At 52.4% G+C, this 14,956-nt stretch overlaps 4 protein-coding genes across 4 annotated transcripts; 3 read left to right on the plus strand and 1 right to left on the minus strand.

Moving 5' to 3' along the window:
- Positions 1 to 1,781: 1,781 nt before the first annotated feature.
- HMPREF1120_07463 (Ras family, other) lies at positions 1,782 to 2,558 on the plus strand (the record flags this gene model as incomplete). The annotated part of the gene is made up of 2 exons (XM_009161688.1): positions 1,782 to 1,859; positions 1,911 to 2,558. 2 exons carry the CDS (start codon positions 1,782 to 1,784, stop codon positions 2,556 to 2,558), a joined length of 726 nt encoding a protein of 241 aa, XP_009159936.1.
- A 1,570-nt stretch (positions 2,559 to 4,128) lies between these two features.
- HMPREF1120_07464 (uncharacterized protein) lies at positions 4,129 to 6,276 on the minus strand. The gene is made up of 2 exons (XM_009161689.1): positions 5,839 to 6,276; positions 4,129 to 5,766 (listed from the first exon to the last, which is right to left on the minus strand). Exons 1-2 carry the CDS (start codon positions 5,981 to 5,983, stop codon positions 5,093 to 5,095), a joined length of 819 nt encoding a protein of 272 aa, XP_009159937.1. The 5' UTR covers positions 5,984 to 6,276; the 3' UTR covers positions 4,129 to 5,092.
- A 449-nt stretch (positions 6,277 to 6,725) lies between these two features.
- HMPREF1120_07465 (kinesin family member 1/13/14) lies at positions 6,726 to 11,681 on the plus strand (the record flags this gene model as incomplete). Its single annotated transcript, XM_009161690.1, has 1 exon — positions 6,726 to 11,681. One exon carries the CDS (start codon positions 6,726 to 6,728, stop codon positions 11,679 to 11,681), a length of 4,956 nt encoding a protein of 1,651 aa, XP_009159938.1.
- Positions 11,682 to 13,192: 1,511 nt separating this feature from the next.
- HMPREF1120_07466 (aquaporin rerated protein) lies at positions 13,193 to 14,173 on the plus strand (the record flags this gene model as incomplete). The annotated part of the gene is made up of 3 exons (XM_009161691.1): positions 13,193 to 13,501; positions 13,573 to 13,873; positions 13,935 to 14,173. The coding sequence occupies 3 exons, from the start codon at positions 13,193 to 13,195 to the stop codon at positions 14,171 to 14,173; spliced, it is 849 nt and encodes a 282-aa protein (XP_009159939.1).
- Between the last annotated feature and the right edge of the window lie 783 nt (positions 14,174 to 14,956).

Genomic DNA, 14,956 nt, shown 5'->3' on the forward strand with positions numbered 1-14,956 from the left:
ATCCATTCCGGGCGAGTGGGCTCCGTGGGTTCGGACCAGGATTTGCTGGTCTGGGCGACGTCCGGGGAGTGGTTCACCCATTTCGTGGTTCCTTGGCCCGTGCTGTCAACCATAAAAGAATAGCTGGTCGAGAAGCTTGATGTTGTATCATCCACTGCTAGTGCATCCCTTCACTGCACTGCATCCTTTATCTTGAGGTCGAGAGGATGCCTCGTTGGGGGGGTCAAAGAGATTGAACCAGCCGGTTGCCGGAGGCCCCGAGCGTGGTATGTGACCCTGTCAAGATATGCTGCGGACGAGGTCCTCAATGGAGTTTAAGTACCCATGGTAGTAGAAAGCACCGTCGAAGGGTGGCAGCTCGCTCCGTCGCATGGTCGATACGTACCTTGTATGTACCAAGGCCTAACCATTCATAATCGGTACCACAACTCGTAACCAACCTCTCCCCTGCCTGGCCACTTCGCTAGGCGCCATTAGCCCTGGACTGTCCCAATCTTAGGGAGCGGATATGCCGCTCGGGGGCCCATTTGGCGGCGCAGGCGTGATGGTAGGGGGTGGATGGAGGAGTCCTAAGTGGTGGTGGTGGTGATAGTGCGCAGGCACAAGCACTGGAAAGTATCCTCCCACATTTTCTGGGCATTTGCTGTGCGAGAAGTGGTTCTCGGGATGGATAGTATTGAAGGGAAGAACCCTGTGCGGGTTCGTGGAGGGAGCCCACATTGGCAGGCAGTCCAGAAGGACAGAACCTCTTTCTCCTTTGTTGTCCCTCGCCGTCCTTCCAGAACTACAACATACACTGGCACAATACAATCACCTGCTGCGTCGTATGCAGCGTGACCAAAACCGCTTAATTGTCTCTTGAACACAGTGTGTGGCCCCGAGAAAGCATCCGCAGCCTTCAAGAACGCTCCTCCACACTCAAGACCCGCCCCAGAAGTCAAAGCCTCGAACGATCGCTGGTCGAATCAAAAGAACTTCGATCTTCCTCTGCAACGCTTTCTTCTCCGCTGTCGTCGTCCATACTCTCCCTCTGAAGCAAGACTTGCAAGAGACATCTGCGGAGGAACCGGTGTCAAACTCACACCCGGATTCAAGAGCTCGAATTCGTAGACCTTGATTTGTGCGTTTGCCCCTCGCCGTCTCGAAGACTAGTTCCGAGGCGCAGGCAGGTCAGCGAAACCCGTGCAGTAGTAGCAGGGAATTCCTATCCACCAGACGAACAGAATCTCTTTGCAACATCTTCTCGCTCCTCACCGACCGTTCTCTCCCTCACCTCCAGAGCCTTTATCCCCTGCTCAACTCGGAGCTTTTCCGCCCGCATTTCTCCTCCCGCGAGACGATACCCCGAAGACCTCGTTGCCGATCCCAGAATCAGGCCTCGCAGCCAATCCGCTGCTATACACTCCCCCTCCAACCAACATCACGTTGCCAATACCCCAGAGCAAATAGTCCCTGCGCTGCTTGCGCGCTCCTCAGAGTCAACTGCCGCCAAAAGAGGCAAAAATAGAGAAGAGTCACAGAGTCACTTGTTGACTACACTGTGAAACCCTCCAACACCGCCACCGGATCACTGGTTCTTTCGAGTTCTAGGGCCTGGTCGCCTGCTCTAACCCACAAGACTTCGGTGGGTGAGTGTCGACCTCGCCTGCATCTACCCGTGAGGTTGAACGCATTGGGGTTTTTGCATATGTTAGGACGTTGTTTGTGATACTCCTGGAGGAACACAAAAGTTTCAGATCTTACAAGCATCCGACGTCTGACATCGAGGACTGGCACGCATCATGGCGGGGAAAATGACCCTATACAAACTAGTGGTGCTGGGAGATGGCGGTGTTGGCAAAACAGCCCTTACTATTCAGGTATGTCTTCGGAAGAGGCTTCGGATTCTGTTCGTGCTGACTTTGACCCAGTTATGTCTCAACCACTTTGTTGAGAGCTACGATCCTACCATCGAGGACTCTTATCGAAAACAAGTCATGATCGATGGACAGGCGTGCATGCTGGAGGTTCTGGACACCGCTGGGCAGGAAGAATACACAGCCCTTCGCGACCAGTGGATCCGGGATGGCGAAGGTTTCATCCTCGTTTACAGCATCACTTCCAGAAACTCCTTCACCAGAATCCAAAAGTTTCATGCGCAAGTACAACGTGTGAAAGAATCGGGACTTCCTAATTCACCCACTGGTGCGAATTACCTCCCCTCGCAAATGAACGGGGCACCCGTGTATACTGGCCCGGTACCAATCATGCTGGTCGGCAATAAAAGTGATAAGCATCATGAACGGGAGGTATCCTCCCAGGAGGGTCAGGCACTGGCACGAGACCTGGGTTGTGAATTTGTCGAAGCGTCTGCCAAAAACTGCATCAATGTGGAGAAGGCTTTCTATGATGTTGTTCGGCAGCTCAGGAGACAACGACAATCGCCGGTGAAACAGATCGACCGCAAAGGAAGCAACTACACTACATCTCCCACCTTGCGTACCAACTACGACTCAGATCATCAACGTGGTTATCGCGAGCACGGTAAAAAGCGAAGCAGCAAATGCGTGATCTTATGATTCTGAATCGCACAATGTTGCGCTCTGTCGGGGCGGTTATCGACCATGAGCTACGGAAGATTCGACCTGAAGTTCCCTCAAGATGCCATCTTTTCTTGACAGGGGGGATCGTCGCGTTGTTCGATATACGGTCTTTACCAGCCCGACACGTTGCCTCGATAATCAGCCAAGGCATCACGATTCCACGAGTTGACACGAGAACGCGACGAGGATGAAGATCCTAGTGATGAAAAACACTCAAAATGTTTGAGGCGATAGCAGCGACTCTCGCCGTTTCTGTCATTGAGATTCATGCCGATAGATACCCGACCTTGACTATGATCGGCGAAATTCCATCCGTTTGGACCTTCTGGACGTATGCGAGCGCGTCTACGATGGGTGTGAGTTGCATGGTTACCAGCACATGCTGTCACTCGAAACAAGCTTCGCAGCAATACTTTGAACCCCAGACTTGGACTTTGGACGAATACCACCCGAGGTAGAGGAGTAATCACATTCTCAGAATTGACCTGCCTGAACAGGAGCTTGGATTGAGTGCAGACAGGTGGCCACTGCCCGCTAGCTATCGGCTGATATGCGGGATATCAGGCATCCTGTCGCAGCATTCTGCTCATTCATCGGTCCTCTTGGAATGGACGTGACCCCAGTTAAATCACATGCGCTCGGCATTCGATGGCGGCAAGCGATGGTCTCGGCCTCTGCGAGACTAGCACACGTCAACTGGACGATGTGACGAAGGAAGAAATAATCAGTCGAAGCCAATACCGGACATCAGAGAAGATGGCAAGCATTTTCTGCTACTCTAGGCGATGACGAGACCCTACTGTAGTAGCCTTGGCCCCAAACGGCGTCCAGGGAGAGAAGAGAGGAGGAGAATGGAAAATAGTCAGCTGCAACGAAGACGCAAGACTACCTAGGTATCAATGACCCAGCCGATGAAGAGCCGCTGCTTCAAGCTCGGCAGCAAACATACATTACACTAGAGGTTCGCCATTGCTCTGGTTTGCCGAGGGTTTTGTACCTAGCCACCAAGGTACATATTATAGTATTTATTTGACTACTACCACTGCATACCCTAGTACTCTATCAATGATACCCTACGTTGAGAAGAACTAGGGGGAAGGTACTGGCATGAACTTAGCTACTTCCGATCGCGGTAAAGTTTGCTCCATTCGCGCCCTTAAGGAAAATGGCTGGCCTCACCTATCGACGGCGACAAACCTGCGCCTGATGTCGGAGGACTTCTGCTACTTTGTAGCTCCTTGCAACCTATCTTGGACCCAGTCAATGGCCAAAGGGTAATTTGTAGGTACCTCGACGCCTCGACCTCTACCTCGCTAAGCAGAGGCACTGTACCTATCTACCTAAACCGTCCCTGTATCAGAATTAGGACAACCTGCGGGAAGTGGTAGTACCTCGTCAGTACCTAGGCACCTAAGGTAAGTTAAAGGTAAGGTAGCGCATCTAAGACAACACACCTCCGGAGCTCCTCCACTACCTTAGGTACCTAAGTAGGCAGTGGACCGTGTTCAAACAACCGTATGCTACAGAGGCCGATGAGCTTTCGTGGCAGCACTTCAATTCAACCTATAGGTACCTAAAGAAACCTCATGTATGCCAGTGCCAGTGTATCTACAGAGGTAATGGATCCTACCACATCTAACTAGGAAGGTGCCTTGAATACATAAAGGTCTACTGTAGCTACCTCTACATAGGTACCGCTGACAAAACGCGATTTCTTCGGTATCACAACGTCCAGCTGACCTTGTGCATGAACTCGGACTTTTCTAATTGAAGCAAGGCAAATTACAGTGATGGGTTGAAGTAGTTCAGGGACCTCCCTCCACTGTTTAGCATGCTGCATGCCCTGTTAGTAGACATTACCTACTACAGTAGGTAGGTAGATAGTACTGCACATGACAAAGAAAGCAAAAGCATTGGCGGTAATTGTTCCGAGAAAGCCATCGCTTGATGGTTCATTCTGCTTCAGCCTTAGGGGCTCTCTGACGTGGAATGGTATGGTTTCCCAAGCTTGCTCAGATGCTTTCATCCACCAGATGAGGACATCGACGTTAAATCCAGGCTCGACGGTGAAGACAAAGGTATACGATGCATGCCTGCATGCCAGCATATACTGAATCTGAACCATTCTCTCCTTGCAAGATTATCGTAGTGAAAACCAAACGATGCGCTGGTGAGTTCGCCGGACGGCAGGGAGATCCACTACGATACTTATGAGGGAGGGTTCACTGTGGTTGCTCAGATTTGACATAAGTCTCTGGCTTGATTCTGGGGTTGTTGTTATTCGGAAGGTGATAGATAAACAAGGTTCACGATCCCGATCGAGCTGTGCCTCTGCCTCTTCCCTTCCTTGGCGAAGTCGCCATGTCTTGTTTCAAGTGAGCAATGACTCTTCTATTTGTTTCTTTCTCGGCCTCAAGAAGAGAGATGCGGGCCTGCAGTTCGGCAATCTTTTGTTCTTTGGCTTGAACCGCGAGGCGGGAAATATCGCGACCTTTGATGATACCCTGAGTTCATAGGTCATACCTATTGAGATGTTCGACCAGCTTTCTCTCAACATCGGGGCTGATGTGCGAATCCGCCAGCAAAGCAAGCACATCATTCGCGAGAGAAGACGGTTCTATCTCGGGTGGATTGGCGGTCTGTGAACGCCCTTGGGCAGGAGTATTTGTGGGTGAGAGCAGGCCAGTTGTGCCTGACCTATGCGTTGTGGATGGAGTGGCAAAGACGTCGTCGCTCAGCGGCCATCCAATGGTCTCGGATGCTTCTGCATTAGCGCCAGATACTTGATCAAACGCTCGTTTGCCCGGCGAAGTTTGGGACTCTGTTCGAGGTGCTTTTTTGGGAGTTTCGAATAGGGGCTGGCGTGGCTGGCGCGCCAGCACTTCTTGCTCGGCTTTGAGCAGCTCCTCGTCGTTGCTGGAGGACCAGTCGAAGCTTTCATCCGTTTTCAGATTCGGCGCACTGGTATCTTCAGGCGGAAGAGCCGCGTCATTCTTCTTCGGCCTGGACTCCGGTGTCGGGGGTATGGCATTGGAAGTTGCCTTTCGCGGAGTTTGAGGCTGAGCAATAGCAGGTGGTTCTGAGCGCGAATTGCTCAAGAGAGCGGCTTCTTCGCGGATTTTGGCATCGTCGCTCCATAGGAAGAAGTTGCAGCGTTTGTGCTGCGGCTTCTGACATGTGTAAACTGTACATAGTAGTGAGTTACTGGAAGACGGTCGATCGCGTCATGACGACCATTTAGGGTATGTTGACCTACACCATCTTCCGTGGTTTCTCCCTCCGTTCTTGACCTGGAATTTCTCGGCAGGTAGACGTGGTTCACAGTCGCAATGCCACACTCCGTCTATAAATGCACCTCTTTTGCTTGTGCGCCCATTTCGAGTATGATAGGTGGCGGCCATGCTATATCACAGAACGTTGTCGCATTGTAACGACTGTGGGTGTTACACCTGTAAGGAGGCACGCATTTGTGGTGAAATCGAGTTCGTCGACTTTCAGCTGGAAAGGTTGCAGGGTTATGGCGATCGCAACGGCTGCCTTGATGTCGGCCACACGGTCGCTGAAGCGTTGAGGCTGTTCAAGGCCTGTCAGTTTCGGTACAGCACTCAAGTAACTTTTGATCAAGGTTTGTTGACGTGATGACGCAGGCGGAGGACTGCGGAGTTGACCCAGAGACTGACTGACAGCATAATTATTGGGGCACTACCACTGGTTTTGTGCTCACAACACGCGACAGTGCACTCGTGGGCCAGGGTCAAGTGACGGTGCAGCCTGCAGCCTGGTCGCCGTGACAATGTCATTTGAACATCCATTTTAGCAATCCGAATCGGCATAATTTCCTAGTAGTACAATGTTTCTCTCGCGCCCAACACATTCAAGTTAACGGCGAACTGCGTGATCTTCAGGAACCTCCCGTGACAGGACCCTCTTCGCCCTGATATTACATGCCTTCAATACTCACGACTCATGCTGTCCTTGTGATTACATCGAATTACAAAATTGCCCGTGTCAACAACTTCACTACGGTTGCGCCTAGTCCCTCCGCATCCTCCGAGCCTTTGGACAATTCGTCCCCTATTCGGACCATTCCGATGATGGTGTCCGGTACATATTCTGTTGTCCTTGTATAACAACACCACGATTATGGCGCCGACAGGCGGTGCCGCGCTGAATGGCGGCGGTGGAGGAGGGAATATCAAAGTTGTTGTCCGAGTGCGACCTTTCAACAATCGTGAAATCGAACGCAATGCAAAATGCATTGTCCATATGCAAGGGGATCAAACCATTCTCCATCACCCGGGTGAAGGCGACGATCGCTCACGAAAAGGGGGCAAAGGGAGTGCGGAGCATCAAAGGACATTCAAGTTTGACAAGTCATATTGGTCTTTCAACAAAGCAGACCCAAACTATGCTGGGCAAGAGAACGTCTTCCATGATCTGGGGGTCCCGCTGCTGGATAATGCATTCCAAGGTTATAACAATTGCATTTTCGCATATGGCCAAACCGGCTCAGGAAAGTCGTATAGTATGATGGGTTATGGTGAAGAGGCGGGTGTGATTCCGAGGATATGTCGAGAAATGTTCGAGAGAATCAATGGCTTGCAGGCCGATCCGAATCTCACTTGCACTGTCGAGGTCTCCTACCTCGAAATCTACAATGAGCGCGTCCGCGATCTGTTGAATCCGGCCACCAAGGGGAATCTCCGAGTTCGAGAACATCCATCCACCGGCCCCTATGTGGAGGATTTGGCCAAGCTAGCCGTCCGTTCGTTCCAAGAGATTGAGAACCTGATGGACGAAGGAAACAAAGCGCGAACAGTTGCAGCAACAAACATGAACGAAACGTCCAGCCGCTCACATGCAGTCTTCACGTTGACACTGACTCAGAAACGACATGATGTGGAAACCTCCATGGATACTGAGAAAGTGGCGAAGATCAGTCTGGTCGACCTGGCAGGTTCCGAGCGTGCAACTTCAACAGGAGCCACAGGCGCTCGCCTTAAGGAGGGCGCCGAGATCAATCGATCACTTTCAACTCTCGGCCGTGTCATAGCGGCGTTGGCTGACCTGTCTTCCGGCAAGAAAGGGTTGAAAGTACCTTACCGAGACTCAGTACTTACCTGGTTGCTCAAAGATTCACTCGGTGGTAACAGCATGACAGCCATGATTGCCGCGATATCGCCAGCAGACATCAACTTCGAAGAGACGTTAAGCACTCTGCGGTACGCGGATTCGGCGAAGAGGATCAAGAACCACGCAGTGATCAACGAAGACCCGAACGCAAGAATGATTCGAGAGCTGAAAGAAGAGCTTGCGAAATTGAGAAGTCAGCTGGGAGGAGCTGCTTCTGCTGGTGGTGCAGAAGAAACGATTTATCCTCCAGACACTCCCCTCGATAAGCAGATGGTTTCCATTGTGCAAACTGACGGATCGGTCAAACGGGTCAGCAAAGCTGAAATCATGGAACAACTGAGTCAGAGCGAGAAACTTTACCAAGATCTCAACCAGACCTGGGAGGAGAAGTTGCAAAAGACAGAACAGATTCACAAGGAAAGGGAGGCCGCACTCGAAGAGCTGGGAATCAGCATCGAGAAAGGCAACGTGGGAATGAGCACTCCGAAGAAGATGCCGCATCTGGTCAACCTTAGCGACGACCCACTGCTTGCGGAATGTCTGGTATATAACCTCAAGCCAGGCATTACCACTGTCGGCAATGTCGACTCCCAGGAAGCCTCCGAAATCAGGCTTAATGGTTCGAAGATTTTGGATCATCACTGCAAACTGGAAAACGTCGACAATGTGGTTACCATCATTCCCAATGAGGGGGCCGCCGTCATGGTCAACGGCGTGCGTGTTGACAAACCCAGACGGCTGAAGAGTGGAAATCGTATCATCCTTGGAGATTTTCACATCTTCCGGTTCAACAACCCCTTAGAGGCCAAAGCTGAACGCGCCGAAAGGAGCCTACTCAGGCATTCCGTAACAGCAAGTCAACTGAGCCCTCCCTCGCCTCTCCGCCCGAGCCATGAAAGATCCTGGAGCGCTGCAGGATCCGAATTCGATGATTCTAGCAGAGCCCAATCTCCAGGACTGAGTAGTAACAGAGATTCCGACTGGTTTTTCGCTCGGCGAGAAGCCGCCGGGGCCCTGCTTGGGTCCGACCCGAAGATCATGCAGTTAACGGATGAGGAGCTGGACAGTCTCTTTGAGAACATACAACGAGCGCGCGATGAGCGCCGCGGACGTCCGGAGCATAAACTCTATGAGCACGATGACGACTCGGACGATTTGAGTTCCTTCCTGGTAAGGGACAAATATATGTCCAACGGCACAGTAGGCAACTTTTCACTCGACACTGCGCTCACATTGCCAGAGACTCCCTCCACGGCCGATGGTTCACAGGACGACGGGGATCCCACCTTGACTCCTGGGCAGTTTGATCAAGCCGGCCTGACGCAAGATTCGTCCAAGTCTGGGCCATCTGGCGCTGGTGTGCTTCCGTCTAAGCAGGTTGAACAAGAAGACCACGCCATCCAGATACAGCAGGAGTTGGAACGGACTAAACAGGAATTCCAGGAACAACTCCAGAAACAAAAGGAGGCTTACGAAGCCCAAATCAAGAAAATGGATATGGAGGCTAGAACGCGCCAAACAGCCCAGCCTCGAGAAGGACTCCCACCCCTCGATGCGTCCGAGGTTGCTGTGGCACGAAATGTCATGGAAAAGTGGCAGCAGAAGAACTATATCTTGCTTGCGGAACATGTTCTCCAAAACGCCGGTCTCCTCAAGGAAGCACAAGTCATGAGCAGGCTTCTGGACCAGAACATCAATTTTCAGTTCGTGATTTTAGATGTCGGACAGGAACGCGCCTCTTCCTACGATCTCATCCTTTCTGATATCTCAAGTGATGATGACGACGCCCTGGCTAACGCGCGGAGGCCGTGCCTCGCGGCCAGAATCATTGATCACCAGCATAGCTGCGTCCACTACTGGTCCCTGGAGAAGCTGCGAACTCGAGTGGCCAAAATGCGGCAAATGCACCAGTACAAGGATCAGCCAGAGTACCTCCAACACTTTCGCATAGACAATCCCTTCCGCGATTCTGATCAGCCATTGTTTTCCTTGGTCGGGGATGGAAATATTCCTCTCACAGCGGTCTTCGAAACTCGGGTGCAAGATTTTGTCGTGGATATCAGTTCGCCATCGACTCGGCAGATTGTGGGAAGGGTCAGGATGTCTTTGGAACCTTCACTGGCGGAGTCGCCCCCATCCACGATCAAGTTTAATATCATCATGAGGGATCTCGTCGGGTTTCCGGAGCACGAAGGCACTCAAGTGCACGCACAAATGATGGTTTTGGGGACCTCCGATGAGAGTACGGCGACTACACAACCCGTTCAAGGTTTCGGCGATGGACCGGTCCGGTTTGAAAGCATCCACAACCTGAGTGTGCCTCAATCTGGGGAGAGATCAGCAACGTTGAGGATCGCCATCTTTGCTCAAGTCAGTTCAACGCATCTGGATAAACTGATAAGTTGGGATGAGCTGCGGGAGATGAATGAGCAGTCTTCCGTACAGGAAGAAGGACATCGCTTGCCCGAGTCCGAATACAACGTGGAAGAGCATCACGATGTTTTTGCAAAAGTTCAAATCCTCGAGCTGGCGGAAAACGGGCAATATCTGCCAGTGGAAGTGGTGCAAACCAGTGCCAACGACTCGGGGGCATTCCAGTTGCACCAGGGCCTGCAGCGGCGGATTCAGGTTACGATGACTCACAGTCTAACAGAGGGCCTTCCATGGGATGACATCAAAGGCTTTCGTGTAGGAGAAGTCCATCTGATAGATTCTTCCGGGAGAATTGCTGATGTCGGATCTATCACGCCTGATATTCCCCTGAAACAGATCCAGGAGCCCATGATCAAAGACAATGCGGACGGCACATCAAATATAACCATCATCGGACAATGGGACAGCTCGCTTCACAAGTCTTTGTTGCTGGATCGGACCACCCACGAGCAATGCCGGGTGCAGATTGCGCTTCGATGGGATGTGGTTTCCAGCCGCCTCGAACAGCCCATGACATTCTCAATCGACCAGCAGCTGCAGATCCTGCCCAGATCCTACTCGCGTCCACAGCCAATGTTCAAGTCGCTCTGGCATCACACTAGGACTACGCATTCCACTGATGGCCTCTTTGCGATCGTGGTGCGACCAGTCAGCGCCAGAAGAGCGGCGGATCTCTGGCGGCTTGACACTTCGAAGAACTATATCAACGGCGAGGAGCTATTAGGCAATTGGAAGCCTCGTGGCATCTCGCTGGTAAAAGACTACTTGGTTGCGCGTCGAAAGGCGCGACAGCTCCAAGACATCGAAGCGGCAAAGGCGTCGCTCGGACTGCGGAGAATGAGCGTGGGAAAGAGCCGTTCTCGAACCACATCGCCTTCGACTATTGGCCCGAGAGAAGAACAGCTCCTGCAAAAGTTCCTGGCTATCTGGAGGAAACCGAGCGTGGACCTTTCCAGCAGTATTTTCGAAGACAGCCCACGCGGCAATGAGGCCAACGTAGGGCTCTCAGAGCGCGCCATATCACCTGGAGCCGCCGCGGCAGACGCGGCGCCCGCTCGCAAGACTCGATACGTGGCGACCGTTGCCTACAGGGAGAAGAACCCAGTGTCGGCGAAGTCCGGGTATCTGCTCATGCCGTCCGAGACCCACGATGCGGCGCATAGCCATACGATGCAATGGAAACGGCGGTTCGTGGATCTCCGGCCTCCCTACCTGTACATCCATTCAGTGCCTGACGGGGAGAGTATCAACGCGATTAACCTGACTCGCGCCCGCATCGACCATGATCCGGACTTCAAACGCCTGCTCGGGAGCGGAAGCTCGATTTCCAGTGGAGATCACGAGAGTGCTGGACGTGGCCATAGGAGGACCGGCAGTGCGGAGCTGCATGGACTCATGCATGTTTTCGCGGTGTACGGGGAACAAAACACGTTTCTGTTTGCGGCGAGGAGTGAAAGCCAGAAAGACGAGTGGATCCTGAAAATCGACCAGAGTTACGTTGACACGGAGGCTGCGGACGAGGCTCAGGAGTGAAGTTATGGTACGGTAGGGTGCACATGGCAGAAGCGATACAGGAAGCGATACGGATACATATTTGTTTCGGAGGGGGTTGATTTAGCCCTCGGATTTCATCATGGTCAGCGTTGATTTTAAGATACCCCGAAGTGCTTTGCTGATATTACGAGTTCATGAGATGGTTCGTTGCGTGCAAGATTGCAGTCATATTGGCTGATGCTACAGGGGAAGGTGCATATACGTTGTAGACGGAGGTCACGCTGCTGCAGTACATAATGGTATATGTGCATAGAAGAGCAGTGATAAGATAGACCTCATTACGAGGTGGTGCAGTCGTTTGGTTTTCCTCACGCGAATCTGTGCGTCTCGTTTCCACCGACCTGAAGTCCTGTGCATTGAGGTGCAAAGCTACTACTACCGCATGAATATTGTACAATTGTCGACAACTTGAAGTCTGGATCTGGCCATGGCGCGTTTTCGGTCTGTTTCTAGCTCACGGAAAAGGAAGTTGCGAGCCTGAGGTGTCGCGCCTTCCAAGAAAGCAATGGGGTCATGGCATTGGCAGCGGCCCGCTCGGATTATGTCATACCACAGCGTTCAGGTTGGTGTCAGCAATTGGGCGGCTGTGAGAGGCCGGATGCCATCTCCGGACCCAGGCACAAACACGACGACGACATCATCCAGCAGATCCAGGATCGTCGAGTCCACTCACTTCCAAGATTACCACTGGCAAGGGGAAACCCCGTATATTGTACTGCTGATACCATTACAGGTATGGCACTGGATGCCGGTAGCAGCATTTGGCAGTATGGTACGGTACGCACCCGCACCCACAGTGGTGTCACAGTCACATGTTGTCATGCTTTTCGTATCCCTTCAACAAGTGGCTTCTTCCCGCGTCTCGCGCTCTCTGCCATCACCGCACAGCATCTCGCCCACTTTTGGCTGTTGCTCTTCCGTCTCCTGGGCCCTTGATCCCTGGTTGTCCAGTTGGCAGACTTTGAGTTGCTGCTGCCAAGTGCCAACAGCCAGATGCAAGGGAGCGGCCGGGCAGCTGTGCGTGGTGCGCTGGAATCTTGCACCGCCATTTGTGCCAGAGCTCGCCTCAAAGTGCCCGTTGGATCGGATGGGCAAAGCATGAAATTCACTATTGAGCAAATCGACATTCCGTGACAGCGTGACGGACCACCAGGACCCATCAGGCTGAGGGTCATGGCCCCGAACGAACGATTCGTTCATGATGGTTATCATCAACCACGGACCCCGTGTTCCCATCACTGCCTTGACATCACTGTCCGCTCTCCTGGGGAACCAACTTCGTTCTCGTGGCTTGTGCCACCTTCTACATAGTATACAAAAAGGTTTGCGGTCATTTATTGTAATCCCTCCCGTTCCCTCATCATTTCATCGACACCCGTCACACATACAACTGCATCAGCCCTTGATCCTCAACCCTCATCCCGACTCCTCGATCGTCTTCTGACACCTCCCTTCCACATCTCGAGACACCTTTGCCCGTCGAAAACAAAATGCGTAACTCAGAATCTACCCTTCGTGACCGCATTCGGAGTCGCCCCTTTGCCGGTGAAGAAGCAGACCGTGAGCGCAATTCCAAATGGCGTACCGCCCGTCAACATGGGGTTGCCATGTGCGGCGAGTTTGTCGGCACCACGATGTTTCTGTGGTTCTCTTTTGCCGGTGCTCAGACAGCCGCGGCGACAGGCGGCGTCGCTGACACCTCGAGTCAAGTCATGCTCACCTCGTTGAGTTTCGGGTTTGCTCTCCTGGTCACCGTATGGGCGTTTTACAGAATCTCGGGTGGCCTGTTCAATCCAGCGGTAGGTGACCGATGGAATTCCTCGGATGGAGGTGAAACACGGAATACTAACTACTATTCCTTGCTCAACAGGTTACCCTCGCCATGGTGATTACCGGCAACCTTCCGTGGCTGCGTGGTCTGCTGCTCCTCCCGGCCCAACTACTCGGTGGCATTGTCGCCGCCGCGTTGGTGCAATGCATGTTCCCTGGCCCTCTGGTCATTGGCACAAAACTGAGTGGAGGCACAACACCTGCGCAGGGCGTCTTCATCGAGATGTTTTTGACCGCCCTGCTGGTGTTTACCATCCTCATGCTTGCGGCCGAGAAGCATTACGCCACGTTCATGGCCCCTGTGGGAATCGGTTTGGCCCTGTTCGTTGCCATGTTAGCAGGTGAGTGACACCACAGTAAAACAAAACCCTCCCCAGAATCTAGCCGCTAATTGCTCACTAGGTGTTCGATGGACCGGTGCATCCCTCAACCCAGCACGCAGTTTCGGCCCTGCTGTCGCGACACCCTATTTCCCCGGACACCACTACATTTACTGGTTCGGTCCTATCATGGGAGCCCTGGTTGCCGCCGGCTACTACAAGTTTGTCAAATATTTCAACTACGAGGAAGCCAACCCGGGCCAGGACGCAACCGACCCGCATGAAGAAAAACAGCAACAGCAGGTGGCTCAGGCTCAGTAGGGGTTTCCCGCTTCCAACAATGTTGTCCAGTAATGATATTTTCACCCTTGCTCATCTTACACACTTCGCGACCTGTGGTGTCTTTTTCATGAAGCAGCGATTAGCCTCTGCCTAATTCATTGCGAGAGAAGGTACATTACGACCTACTGTACCAGTTCACATGAGAATGGTCACACGGTCCACTGCCAGAGGTCCACTCTCGAAAACAGGTTTATCGGACCAGTCTCAGAATGGCCCTTACTTCTCCTTGGGAACACGTGTAATCTGTGCCTTTGCCTATGGGGACGATGGATTTCTTTGCATTTGGAGCATACAGTATCGTACTGCGAGATGGGGCGTTGGGCAGCATGGTATGGCGTGAGGTAGAATGGCTTGCTTGAATAGGGACAGGAATAGAACAAAAAAGACGATCCCAACAGTCCTGAGCAATTCAATGCGCAATGCAGCAATGTACAGTATATGACAGACATCCATTGGTGACCCAAGGCAGTCGGCCGGACGGCCAGCCATCAGGCCAAAGGAGGAGAAAGGTCAGCAGCTGCCAGTGTAATAAATATCCGTCCGCTGCAATGTTGCCAGTGCTGACCACCTAGGTTGTACTCACAATCTAAATAACGGCGACGGCGACTTGATCTGATCCGATTTGACTTGATCTATCTAGCATAACCAAAAGCCAATCTGCCCTGTCCAGCGTCGGACCATATATTATATATAGGCTTATGGTGGAACAAGTGCTTGTATAATAAACTGCATGCATGCTGAACCACTGCATCATCAGACGGT

The sequence above is a fragment of the Exophiala dermatitidis genome, assembly GCF_000230625.1.
Source record: "Exophiala dermatitidis NIH/UT8656 unplaced genomic scaffold supercont1.6, whole genome shotgun sequence".
NCBI lineage: Eukaryota > Fungi > Ascomycota > Eurotiomycetes > Chaetothyriales > Herpotrichiellaceae > Exophiala > Exophiala dermatitidis.

What these genes read in the sequence shown, in the direction of transcription:
- HMPREF1120_07464 (XM_009161689.1), bottom strand. Translation starts at nt 5,983, where the DNA reads ATGGCCGCCACCTATCATACTCGAAATGGGCGCACAAGCAAAAGAGGT. An exon ending in GAGAAACCACGGAAGATGGT is followed by an intron (nt 5,767 to 5,838) that starts GTAGGTCAACAT and finishes TACTATGTACAG; the next exon opens with TTTACACATGTCAGAAGCCG.